The 14515-nt window shown below is 39.9% G+C and overlaps 1 protein-coding gene across 1 annotated transcript in view; it reads right to left on the reverse strand.

The window, feature by feature from the left end:
- RASGRF2 (Ras protein specific guanine nucleotide releasing factor 2) overlaps positions 1-14515 on the reverse strand; it is a 129116-nt gene that overhangs the window by 70167 nt on the left and 44434 nt on the right. Inside the window, exons 3-5 of the mRNA XM_008923065.4 lie at positions 9897-10003; positions 1651-1798; positions 937-1026 (exon numbers count right to left, since the gene is read on the reverse strand). Coding sequence (XP_008921313.4) covers positions 937-1026; positions 1651-1798; positions 9897-10003 — 345 coding nt within the window. The remainder of the gene's footprint in view (positions 1-936; positions 1027-1650; positions 1799-9896; positions 10004-14515) is intronic.

The following is a 14515-nucleotide window of genomic DNA, read 5'->3' on the forward strand; positions in this document are numbered from 1 at the left end:
TTGAATAGATAACCCCTAGCATGTGTATTTAAAGATAAGTATCAATACATTGCTTAGCATCCGACACGTGTGCAACAAACCTATTACCCAAAAAGGCAGATTTTTGGCATTCTTAAAAAGCACCTTTATGTCATAGAAAAATCTAGCTAAGCACAATATCTATTGAAGTTTCAAGTGGATTGAAGATTACAGAGGAGGTCTGCATCTGGTCACAGAAAATTTCATTGTGTCTGTGCCCTGATCTTGATGTGAAGATCATCCATCTTGAAAAAGAACTGCAAAATCTCACTGGTAGCAGTTCAAATAAACAACTTTTTTAAAAAAAGGACCCAACTGTCTAAACAATCAACAAGAAGAATGGAGTGAATTTTACACAGATTCAACTACAAGAGGCATTTCCAGCTTCTATTACAAAGGAAAATTCACACCAAGTTACCAGCTCAGTGCTGACCCTGGCTCAGACTGCACAATCCAGAAAAAGACAGGAACTAGGTTCACATTCCATAAAGGGAATTTAAGAGGCTGAATATGGTTAGAACAGGAGCAACACTTAGGGGGCTACAGCTGTACTTAAAAAACTGAATTCCATTAACGGTCATACATCAGGATTTGTGGGACTCAGTGATGGGTACAGTTCTGGAGGCTGGTGATACCCAGCCTTAAGCAATATCCCCAAAAGCTGCACATGTAAATGCCATGCAGGTTGGGAACAATTGTGTTCCTCTTATTAAAAACACTGGCCATAGTACCCTGGAACAGTCCCTATCCTATAGACTGGCTGACAACTACACCAAGAATGCTCTCTGCATTTTCAGTAAGTCATTCTCTTACATCATCATAAACCTTTTTATGAGAAAGGAGTATAAACTCTAAGACACAGAGATACATCACCCTTTCCACCCTTCTTTCCTTAAGCACAGAAGACTGCACATTTACCTTTTTAATTTTTTTAATATCTGGATCCTCATCTTCCTGGTTGCCTTGATAAGGTCGCATTTTTTCCTTTGTTTTATTCAGCGCTACAATCTGTTAAAAACAAATGTTCATTAAATGTTTCCCCGAGTTAATGAAACCCTTAGTTAGGGAACTGATAGAAAAGTATTTTCTCCTTGCTCCAGCCTGTTAAAGCTGAAGAATGACAAGCACACATTTAGTCACAGGGACATGAATACACTTCTCTTCAAACCATCATGGATCTTGGTCCAGATGGAAGGAGGAATAGAAGAGAGCAGGTTCTCCCCTCAAAATCCAAGTGTGTCTTTTGGGCTTTAACAGTTTAGGACTGATAAAGTTCAGTGAATCAGAGAAGTTTGGAATAGTTCCTAATACTATCAAACCAAAGACCACATGTTGGGGACCAAACTCCTCCAACCCGTAAGCAGGTAGGAAATAAGGCAATTGATGGTTCTGCAAAGCAATGTGGCATCTTAAACCCTCTGACAAAAAAAAAAAAAAAGTAATCCAATCAGCAAACAGTCCCTAATATTTCTAAGAAAAGTATTTATCCAAGGGCTCACAGGGGGACTGTTACATATTAACCTTACTGGGTCCTGCTGTTCTCACAAAATATTACAGAAATATTGAATGTTATTGCAAAGCACACAGCAAAATGTTATAATTCACTCAATCCTTGATGGGTCTGGGACACACCTCTGACTTCAGCCTCTCAATTTCCGTGTCCTGGTCCTCCAGCTGGTGCCGGAGCTGGTTGGCCGCGATCTTCTCAGTCTCCACGATCTGCATGAGGTGGATGTACTTCTGCATCAGCACCTCCCGCTCAATCAAGATGTCTGAGTAGCTAAAAGGGAACATGTTCATGTTAGCAAAAATAGGCAAGTACTGTATTTCATCTCCCTTTATGACATATGGACAGACAGACATCACACCAGTGATGAGAAACCTGCAAAATTATGTTGTTTGCCTGAAGATACAATGCATAGGTTGATGATAAACCATCCCAATCAAAACCACCAAATCATCCAAACTTAGAGTGTTTAATATCCTTTTTAGCCACACATGCTACCAATACCCAGTTTTCAGTATCCAGTTACTAAGAGCAAGATAATTGCACTTTTTATGAGCTTCTAATTCTCATGCTAAGCCAAGGAATTCTATAAATCATATTTATTTTATTTATTTATTTTATTTCTTTTAAGGGATGCTTTTTCCCATCTTTCGGGAGGACTTGGGGGACCATGTGGCACTTCATCAGAATTCTCTCCATCTGCCAGATCTCTTTATGGAAGAATTCCCATCAAAGCAGTAATTTCAGTGTGCTAAGACATGTTTTATTCTTTAGGCCATTTTAACATAAATAAATGCATTTAATCTAATCAGTAACAGGAACTATGGTATCAGTCTTCTTTTTAGCTCTTGGGCTTTTTCCTGAAAAGGGACAGTATTCCTAGTGCAATCAGGTGCCACAATCATGCCAGAAGGACAGTTCCCAACTTCAGCTAAAGGAGAAACTAGTGCATCTTCATCAGACTGGTCTTGATGCAACGAAATAAACAGACACATCACTGCCTCCTCAGCCGGGTTTCAAGAACCTTGTTCCTCTGAGAGTTAAGTAAATCTACAAGATAAAAGACCAAACTGCACAAAGCACAGTAGAAAGGGCCCCCTAAATCTTTGACAAGGGATCCCTCACTATTTTATATCACATCTTTTTCCATTGTGGAGTTAGCACAGGATTTGACAGATGGAATTTCTGAACTGCACATCTCTCTCTTTTAGATTTTTCCCTTGTTACAGCACTCACAAAGTAATGAACATTTGCTACTAAATACTGCGAGGCTTTTAAAAATGTAATAATGTATATACTCCACAGTTAATATTTTTTGGTATATATTTACTTGCATTTCAATCAGTATTAGTGTAGTTATACACTGGAGGGGGGCAATATTAAACACGGCTATTAAATTCAACACCTAACCTGGAAAGCAAGTTTAGATTTAAAATAATTAGAATAAGCTCTCACAGCTATCATAAAGTAAAAGTTTTTCCTCCTTGAGCAGATTATAAAAAGACTAAGAAGTCAATTCTATTGCACTAACTGTTATATTTTGACTACTGCATTAGTAAACAATACATTGGAAAAAGAAAGTTCAGGGCATCTCTTTCAACAAGTAAAACAACATATATAAATAAATCTGTCATGAAGCAATACACGTGCAATACCCAGTAAAGAAGTAAGAGACTTAGTTCTTTAAAACTGTTCCATAATACTCTTTTTTGTTTTGCAAGAATTCTGGTTTGGTTTGGGTTTTTTTTTTCAGAAACCATAGTACTTAATCTCTTTGCACCCTAAAGGCATTTGCACATTACAAGAAGTGTCTGAGTTAAAATCATACTTAGCAGTAGTTGTTTCACAATGTTATGAAGATAAAAATATATGCAACATATGTGCTAAAATGCCTTCCTTGATTTACACTTAATATAAACAGTCTTTTTTACCTAAAACCAGATCCAGACAGGTAAAAAGTCCTCTTCCTTTGTTTATTCTTTTCCAAGATTTCTTAAATTTTTGCTACCAAATGTTTCCAATACAGAATTTGACAAATTTGGCTTTGCTTTTAATCAAATTGAGGAAAATAGTAGGACACAGAATCACAAAGGATGAACTGCTGGCATAAGACTCAAGATACTCTTATACACAATGTTTTTCTTCCACTTATTTATTTCCTCCTTTAGGGAAAGAAACTTCCATCTATATTTTTCATATTCTTTACAGGCACTAAGCCAGACTTCCACAACCTTGTTTTACTTGGAACAAGAAACTTTGCTATGTAAGGTTGAAGTTTTTGTTCTTTTGAGATGTACTCAGAGTAATTCACTGAGGTGGTGGTTTTGGCTGTCTAAAATGTCAGTCTCAGCCTGGAAACATACACTCCTTCACTCCCATAATTAGCAGTATGAAGAGGAGTTAATTAGAAAAGCATGTGTACACCTACACTAACTTAGAATAGAGTATCCATCTTCCTTCTCAAAACTGCTACCAGGAAAGAAAAAAATCACAGGATTTTGGAAGAAACTTCACACACTTCCAACAGCCCTTTTCATCCATCTCTCTGAACTTGTGAGTAAAGATCATCCTGCCTAAATGTGCCAAACTGAATATCCAGAGTAATCCCAAGGGGACATGAATACACATCCATACAAAATTCTTTGTTAAAGAAAATTTTACCAAAGTGTTCAAATGTCAAAAGAACACAAAAACATTTATAAAACAACTTGTAAGCAGCCAGGCTAGATCTGGTTCTCTGGTATGGGTATCATTGAACAGAAAGAAACAACTGCTGCAAACCACAGACTCCATGAACTTGTATTAACATTTTGTTGAGAGAAGCAATTCTACATGTAGTAAGACCCAAAGACAGAGTGTCCTGAAACCTGAGGTTGTATCTACCCACTACTTTGTAGAGACAGGCTCAAAACAGGTATTTCAAAAACCTTAAGCTCTAACTGACCACCACATACAACATGGAGACAGAAAGAAACGAAGAAAGTCCGGAGACAAAACGCTGCATCATTTAGGCCCTGTGAGAGCTGACATGCTCAGAAAATGCAGGAAACCTGGAGAAAATTTAACCAGAGCCTTATTACTAAGGTCTCCCTGTGGTAGCAAGCCAAGCTAAAAGTTCCAGTAGTGTTACCAGGAAATATAATTAATTTTTGTATGGAGTTGAGACCAGAGTTATGGCTCATTGGATCACTCTGTGCTAACTGTACATTGGCTCTGGCCACATCAAATCACCCTTCTGAAATGCAGAATGCACAACCTAATTCCGCTATTTATGAAAACCAGACTCTGGCAGTCTGGAAGGCAAGAAATTGCCTACATCTGTCCATACCACCCACCTTCAAGCAGCTAAAAAACTTCTTAATAGAGGAGAAATAGCCTCCAGACAGGTTTTAAAGTGGCACAGTGACAGCCACAGCGAAGATGGAAACAGTAGAAGTTCCAATAGAACTTAAGCACTCCATCCCTATGACTCTTAGCAAGGTGACTTGGGAGAGCATTTGGGGTGCACAAATACTGTTGGCTTTTAATGAACTCCTGTGTTATACAGGATTTTTAAGGATACCAATGGTTGCCACAGTTTATGGGGGAGCATGAGAAGTCCACACCCCAAATGATTTTTACTACATTATCCTTTTAATTGAGATGGGAAAATGTCAGCTGGAATAAAGAGTCTTTGGAAGGATGGACCCAACAATCAGGACACCCAAACCACATCACTGGGAATGGGACCACTTGAGTGTGATGAGGGGAATGCTGTGTTTTCATGTGAGAATGAGAGTGTGCTGAAAGCACATCTCATTAGCCAATGCATTACCCATCAGACTTAATCCATGCTAAAACCTCTTGTTCCAATTGTCCTGGCACTCCATCCAGGAAAATCATCCACAAACAAACTGAAGCAGAATGGCACCTTATGGCTTTATGCAAAACTGAGACTGAACTGAAAGGATGAGCAGTTAAGATTCATAGGATCATAGAACGGTTTGGGTTAGAAGGGACCTTAAAGCTCATCCAGTTCCTGCCATGGGCAGGGACACCTTCCCCTATCCCAAGCTACTCCAAGCCCCGTCCAGTGTGGCCTTGGACACTTCTGGGAATGGGGCAGCCACAACTTCTCTGGGCAACTGTTGCAGTTCGTGGGGCTTCTGGGGGGTCACTGCCGGCCGTTCTGTGTAGGTTTTCAGGGCTGGAATCATCCCCCCGCCATCCATCCCTCGTGGCAGGGACAGGCAGCGGAGGTACCTAAGCCAAGAGACAGAAACCACACAACACGCAGGGAATCCAGCAGCAAAGAGAGCTTTATTCAAATTTCCCGCAGCTTATAAGGGCTGCTGGGCCAAAGAGGGGATTGGCCATTTGGCTTGCCAATGTAAGGAGACAATATAATAACTATGGCAACACAGAAACCAATGGTAGACAAGTGAATTAACAGCTTCCAAACCCGACAGGCAACCTGTGCCAGGGCCTCACCAATCTCATAGGGAAAAATTTCTTGCCAATACCGAATTTAAATCTCTCCTCTTTCAGTTTAAAACCATTCCCCCTTGTCCTATTGCTATCTCTCTATGTAAAAAGTTGCTCTCCCTCTTTTTCTTAAGCCCTCTTTAGGGGAAGCTTATGAGACACAGCAATGAGGTTTCCCCAGAGTCCCTGGAAAGGCTCTCCACTCTTTCAGGCTGAGAAGAGCTCAGGGGTGTGAAACTTCTTATGGGACACAGGGAAGAGCATTTTGGGGTTGTACAAGGCTCATTATGGAACTGAAGGCAGGGAAAGGGAGGGCTCAAAGATGTCTAAGGGGTAGCAACCTCGGGAAAACACAGAGATAAGGGGTTAAAAAGGTCCGGGACCAGTTACTGGGGCAGACAAAATGTCTTAGACCAGTTCCTAGGGGTCCACAGTGTGCTGGGAAGAGGTTGAGGTGATGTGTGAGTGATGGGGCTCTGTGGGTGCTGGGGGCAGATACTTCGAGAAGCTGGGGAGATAAAGGATGCAGGATCAGCTCCTGGACAGCATGGTTTTATTTACTCCTCGTATGTACTCCTTGCTGTCTTGCTCCCAGCCAACAAGGAACTACAAAATCGGAGTTACTAAATCACCAAGCCTCAGCTAATAAAGTTTCTCTGGCAGCAACACATCAGCTCTGAGCTACCATACTGAGCTTAAACTGCCTGCAAAATACTGTGTGAAATACACACAGTATTAGCAAGCAAAGTGTGCCTACAAATCTGAGATAAAGCCTCTTTTTTTAACCTTACTTTGTTTTTAATTCTCAGTTGGAGGGCAGTAGTTCCTCACACACTTTAAACAGTGACTCAGAGGAAAGAAGCACTCACATTTTCCTCCCTGCACAGCACCTGTGCTCTCCCACATCACCTGTGCAGTGAATAGGGGTGTGTTGTGTGGATATGCAGTGAACAGACCTGAAGGAGTGAGATGGATTAAAACTAAGCTGGCAAAAAAAAAAAAAAAAAACATAATTCATTTTCAAATCAGTTTCCCAATTAAGTCTACACTTATGTTCAAAGAAGGGTGTTCAGTCCCATACCTGGTAAATTTAAGACTTTTAAATAACTTAAGGTAGAAAAGGCTAAAAAATTTAATGAATACTGCATCCATACAGAAAATAAAAAGGCATAAAAAAAATCCCCTCAAAACATAGCAGAGTTTATAAGAGCAAGTGAAAAGTATACCTCAGTGTATTCAGAGTAAAACAGAATTTTTCATAAGAGAACAAGTTCTGGAACAAAGCCAAAACCAGGACTTCCAGATGCAGTCACTGACAGAGGAATTACGACTTGCCAGGAATAAATCCTCCAGCCCAGAAATGTAACTCAGAAGAAGTAAACCGTACTCTGCCACTCTGGATATTACTGAGAAACAAAAATACTGAAAATTCAAATAAAATGGAAAGAGATGAAAAGTAAGGATGGATGTGGAACTGACAATGGGGTCACATTAAAATATACTGGATTGAATATCCCATTTCCAACTCAGAAGCCAATAATCTCTCCCAAACGAGGAGAGGGCACTAAGGACAGACACAATGGGCAATGTCATGGCAGAAAATCCTTTAATTGTGTACTTGCATCCAAACAAAACACCTGTTCATCCAGAGTGGAACATAGCGTGCACTGAGATTGTAGCATCCTTTTTGCAACAGTCTGTTTATAACTTGCGAAGTAAATAAATTTTTGATGGCTTCAAAGATGTATTAGGCAAAAAAATCATGAAAAGCAGTACAAAATTAGATTTTCTGTATGTCAAACTAGGCAAAGAAAAAACCTCAACTACTTTGTCTCAGCACTACTCAGAGGACAAGACCCTCTGGAAAGCAATTAAATATTTCCCTTTCTCAAATCCCGACATATTCACACAGAACAGGATGCTCCCAGGCCTGTTTTCAATTTAAGGATAGTGGGAATCTTCTCAATGCCTCCTAGAATTTCTAAATAATTTTTAACCTGAGATACTACAAACTGGTACCTTTCAAGGGTGTGCTGGTTTAAGAGTTAACCAACAGGGGAAATGAACTCAACTCAAAGGAGAGATTATAAGTCAGAATAACAATTTATTAAAATAATACAGTAAGTACAATCATACAAACAAACAATTGGTCTCAACCCACAAAACCCAAATGTATAACCCAGTGCCCTGGGGCCTGAACAAAGTGGTGTTCCTTGGGCCCTGCTTGAGTCCAAAGTAAAGGGAGAGGGGAAGAACCTGCTGGTGGGAGAGCTGCTGCAGTCTGGCCAAAGTGGTGATCGCAGTCCAGTGGTGGTCTAAGTCTGGTTGAGAGCGATGAGATGCAGCCGTCCTCTGGATCCCACGAGTGGGTTGAAAAATGTTCCAAGACTCCAAGATTATATATCCTCCAGTTCAGGCAGGAATGCTCAGTGCTCCCCTCAGGGCGGGGAGTTCCACAAAGGGTATGAGGACAAGAACATCCTCCTATCTCACAGGCCTCTTAACACCCAGTTTATAGCCTGAGGAGTCAGGCTCTATGGGCAGAGGGTGCGAATAGTCTATTGACAACAATTTCTGGGAAATGGCATGGAAGGCTATAGAATACACAGTTTTGGGTTACACCCACCATGATGAACTGGTCTCAGCTCCACCCTCCTGTCAGGGAGTTGCAGAGGGGTTGCAGCAAGTATAAACTCATCCAGCAAAGAGGGAACTGTGGGATCCTGCTTCTCTTCAATGCCATTAAGAGAAGACAAAAAGCCATGCTTCTTTCTTCATGTGCTGTCAACCACATGTGCTGTCCACAAAACAAAATGACCCAGATCCAAGGACAAGGTGGGTCTTCCTCCTCTTCTCCCTCAGCTAGACGGACATGCTCTCCTGAGATGCGCTGAGTTCCAAGCCTCAGAGCTGCTCAGGACCTGAAATAATGTGTTCACCAAGATGGATACCATGCAGAAAGTGGTTCACCTGTTACCACAACCCAGCAGGTGCTCTCCTGGAAGAGGACAGTGACCCATTCAGTCAGGTACCAGCACCAAGAAGAGGATGCAGATCTAAAGGCTGGATGACCATGACACAAGACCTGTGGCTCCAGGATCTCATTTCACAAGCCCTAAATTAAAATCTACTAGCTGCTTCTGTTAATTTTTAATGAATATAAAGTGAAATCAGTTCTGTTTACATGGCTCCTGTCCTGAGCAATTCAGAAGCTGCCTGGTTCCTTGTGCGTTGCCATGGCACTGCAGATTAGCCGAGGTGACTGTCGATGGGGGGAGGCTGGAAAAAGTGCCTCTGCAAACCATTCCACATACCTTCATTAGATGATTTTCATTTAGATTATACTGTAAACCTTGACCATTTGCCACGCAGACGTTTCCTCAGGCAAACATCACTGCATGGCTGGAAGTCCTACCACGTCCTTTTTTACAAGAACGTGATTCAGGTGATTCAGGACTTCAGTTTTGAAGTAAAAATTCCATTTGTTGGCCTTCAGCATCATAATGGTTTACTTCTTCTTTCTTACATTTATTTCCATATCAGGGTTTTTAAAGAAACACTCATTCATTTGGCATATCATTAATTTTTTCATTCATATGACACATTTGTCTCTAACAAAAGGCTAATCCTAGGGCTTGTTTCTAATAAAATAGTATTCTTCCTGAAATCAATGGAACACAACTGGAATCAACTGGAGCACAATCACTTATAAAAGGTAAAAGACAATGAAATAAACATGAATTATAAACGTGGGTTTTCCTATAATCCCCCCATTAATTGCAAATAATACACAACTAATGCATTGTAAAATTAATTTCCGTTTGGAGAGTGGACTTAGGTTTTTGAAATTATTATCAATTTATTTGCAATAAAAAGGAAGCAGAGGATTACAAATTGAGTTTCGTACCTCGCTTGGTGAATAGCTTCTACCCACTCATCTCCATCAACTTCATCCTCACAACGGAGCTCCAGTGGCTTCTGCCCTTCATGGCCAAAGAGAACAGTAAAGTAATGCTGCAAATTAGAACGGGGGAAAAAAAGAAGTTCAGAAACTCTTAAATAAAACAGATATATAAAATTAAGGAAAAAAAACCAACACAAACCCAACAACCCACACAGCAAAAGAAAAAAACAGCCACCAGAAGACTTTTTTATACTTAGCCCAAAGCACTGTCAGCCCAAGGAAGATGTGTTTTAAGTTTTAGTCATGAAATAGAGATTGAAGTTGAAACTATCCTGAAAATATTGCCCTGTGTATCAACGTAATAGCTTTCATGATACTTATTGTTAAGTTATTGTTCTTAAGCTTTCACATACAAGACAACAAAATACAATTCCCTAAACAGCTCCTACAGTCAAATACAATAATAGAAATACAATGGAGTGTCTGTAGCTCCTTCTTGCATTTTTTCACATAAAACTGCACCTGGCTGTATCTTATTCCTTACCTTTCCATAAGAACAAATACCTTTCTCAATCATCACACTCCCAAAACTTTTTTGCCCTTCTTTCAGGAAATCTTACCTATAACTGTCATTGCAACAACTTTTTGTTTTCACAAGAAAATGTTATTCACACAAAAATTGTCATATTCTTTGATGGTGTTTCTTGCATGAAGGGTCTTGCCCAAGGTGTGTTCCACAGAACACGAGATTTCAGAGAAGTTTATGCTTCTTTCAGAATGTACTATTAATAGTATTATCTAGTGAGGAGGGGAGAACCCCCAGTCACCTGCCTTAAATCCCATTTCACAAGGTTGCTTATTTACAACCTTATTTTGCATAGCTTGCATACCAACTTACAGCTGGGTAGCAAAATGAATTCTTCCAACTCAGGTAAAAATAGGTGAGAAAACAGTCTACCTAAACACACATCTGTAATTCCCCCAGGTGCCCTACATGCAACCATTAGTAATCCAGATGTTTCACAGGCAGTGGGACCAGTGAGGGACCTGCCCACACATAAAAACATCTGGTTATTCGGTTTGATGTTATTCAGGAGCTCTTCCAGCTAAACCAGATCTCTCACTTCTCCTCACTACCCAGAACTGCTCAACCACTCTTCCACCTGTGAACAGGGAACCAAACACAAAGACACATGGCAGAGATTCCTGTCTACGGTCAGCAAATGCCCAACTTGCTCCAGTCAGCCAGCAAGGTGTATAATCTATGTGATCTGCATTCTCACATGCCTTTAGCACGTTTACAACAGTAAGAAACCTGAAGTGATGTCAACAAACACCCTTCTTTCCTGGGGACATCACCTTTACAAAACGCAGCTGTCTCTGAGAACACTGACACGCTCGGCTCCTTTTTGGGTAATGTGAGTAGGTAAGAGGTCATTCCATAAAGATAAAACTATTCATTTCTGCATGGTATTAATTTGCTAAACATTATTACACATATACAAAACACCTTCCATGCAAAAACCACCAGCACTGCGGGATTGCAGACAGACACAACAGAAACAAGGCCAAATAAGAAGCAGCATTCACATTTAACAGGCTTTAAATAAGGAAGTTCAGATCCACTAAATTTCAGAAATAAAAAAACTCCAGGGCACAGACGAGGATTAATAAATCAGTAAAAGGACAATCTTATAAAACTGTGGGGTTTTGACAGTGCGTATCATTTACACCTGAATGCCATGAAAAAAACCTTTTAATCAGGTCCATAGGATTCTCCATAGCAGTGAAAGATAAAAACTTTTATAACAATATAGTGCAGTTAAAAATAACCTACAGCACAGTGAAAAGTGCAGCAAGATTACACACAAATGTGCTCTGTTTATAGAGTGGAGTAGTCTATTTAAAAAAAAAAGTATATTTAAAGAGAAATCACACTGTTCAGTACTGCATATTATGTAACAAGTTATTTGCATTTCATAAAGCTGCTACATATAAAATTACAATAAAGACACAAGTGCAGAAAAGCACGGGATTTAATCTTTAATCCCCCCCCCCCATTGTGTGGGGATTTAAGTTAAAGGGAGAGACAATATTACAGTCCTCCCTACTTTTAAAGTGCCATAACTCAGACCCCTTTTGAGCAAGACTTGTGGTGATATCATTGCAGAATTTAAACTTAGAGGTTTGCAGTAACTATAGTGATAGACAGGCTCTAAACACTTAGTTAGACCAAGAAAATACATAAATTTAAACAAACTTAGGGGGGCTACTACAGTAGGACTCAACTAAGTGGCAATTAAAGGTAAATTACAGAAGACATTTGTTTTCTGAAGCTACTTCTGAAATCATCCAAATCCTTCACCCCCCCAGACACACATTTTGCACTCAAGCATCAGTATAACCTATCACTTCATTTATCCAGAAGCAGTCACCTCTAGAACAAGCAAAATGTAAGAAAAATATCACAACATGCCTCTGAAAAGAATGTCTAAGTCATCTTTGAATTATTTTTTTTAAATTAACATTGTTCATGTAAAAAACCTGATTTACTATGAGAAAATAAGATGGTATCTGTGAGTCACTATTACGTTATCCATTAAATGTTGTATGTGAGTGGGCCCATATATATAATTATATAGAGACATATATCATTTTAGCACTGCCATTCAATACTAAACAGTGCAGCTTCCACATACAACAGTACAATACAGGTGAAAAACACCCTTCTGCATACACAGTAGTTTCTTGAAGTGGTAACAGTAGATATTTAAGAATTATACCACATATTTACATTAACTGCCTTCATCATCATCATTCATCATGTCTGTTGGATTAGCAGGCAGGCACTTGTGTTTCAAGTTTAGGCCATGGTTCAGCTGGACAATTTTGTTGTTGTTTATTCTGAAAATCCCTGGACTCATAGAAGATAAGATGAACATTCTGTATTTTGACATAAAATAGAGGAAGTAATTTCATTTTAAGTTGTCTTTTCAGTATTCAGGTGCACACAAGCAAAATGTTGTCTTCATTTGAATAAAAAGATCTTTGGCTGAGTTCTCCAAGGTAAAGCTTGAGGGAAAAAAAGGAGGAGGAAAAAATACCTTGCACAGGTATGAAGGCATGACTGCCACTCAAGGGAAGAACAATGAGATTAGGGTTTATCAAAAATATTGTTGTGTATCACTCCTCTGACTTGCACCTGGGGCTAATCAGTTCCTTCCTAAGATGAAAAGGAAAGACTAAGGAATGAGCTGATGGACACTTCTGCTCCAGAAACAAGACTGAAGCAAGATTAAGACCCTGAGTGAAAGAAGTCCAGTACCAGAGCACACTAATTGTGACTCTGGGCTCCCCCTGACAGCAGCTCACACTGCAACTCTGCCCTTGTAAAACTGCCCAAATGATGGCAAATTCAAAATAAGACAGCAAAAGCTCTGAAGGGGACATGCCTTCCAAGGGGAAAAACAAGCATTATTCTGGTTTAAAAAAAAATAATCAATCAATCAAACAAACAAATTCCCACCAATAAAAACCATAACAAACAAACACACCAAAAAACCAACGAACCAACAAAAAAAACCCCCATGAAGAAACAAAAAAACCCTCAACACAAATGATACATGCCCTGTGACAGAAACACTACTTTTAAGACCACTGAGGAAGAGCCTTCACCAACACAGTCACTCCTAAAACTGAACTTCCTCGCAGCAAAATGATGCTCCCCTTGGACTGTCCAGGCCATCTGCTGTTCATGGAGTGAAAGTCACACTGACACGGGCAGCACTCTCTCCAAGGCACGGGGACAACCCACAGCTCATTCTCCTCCCTCCACCTCATGTGAAACCCCAAAGGACGTCTCTCCTGTCCCTCACCTCCTACCCCCTGATAACTCCATGTCTGTCCCCTTGGTTACTCCTTTCCAGCACCTGTAGAAACCTGACATGTCTTTTCCATTTGTAAATTAGTGGTGATGCTTTGAACAACTTGTTACTGAAAAACCAGAGGACCAAGAGGACACAGGACTTCCCACAGTGGTGCTGATCCCTGTCACAGTCAGAGTTGCTGCTCCCCTGGACAACACTGCTTGACAATTCTGCTGCAGCTCCTGCCTTCAGCTCCTCCTAAATTTGGTCAGCACCAAATGTCCAGATGGAAAAGCTTACCCTGGAGAAAGGATGCCTGTGTTGACAGTGGTTTTGTTATCTTATCCACCCATCAGCACATATCAACATATAAATTGTGCTTTGAAGGACACCAAGGTGACAACCAAATTGTGTTGTATTGTGGGCTTGCAAATGATTATACTGTGGTAATAACTACTTGCACCTGAACTGCTCTTCTCTAAACTTTTCTTACTAAACTTAATAAAATTTTAAAATCATATACTATAGAATTGCTATTTTTAAAACTTAATTGTGGTGTGACTTCATTAGATGCCATTTCCTGATTTTTCAGTGATTTATTACACACTCCTGTTTTTTTCATTCAAGCCAGGACTTTGAGGGTAAGTTAAAAAGAAAATTCCAAGCATCAGTATTGGTAAGAATGGAAATTTCAGATGCAAAGGAGTGGTGAAAAATTTGTCTGTGTCTTTTGTACCAAGATTGCTAGAAAAAAAA

Source organism: Manacus vitellinus, unplaced genomic scaffold, assembly GCF_001715985.3.
Source record: "Manacus vitellinus isolate BGI_N305 unplaced genomic scaffold, ASM171598v3 scaffold_23_pilon, whole genome shotgun sequence".
In the NCBI taxonomy this organism is placed as follows: domain Eukaryota; kingdom Metazoa; phylum Chordata; class Aves; order Passeriformes; family Pipridae; genus Manacus; species Manacus vitellinus.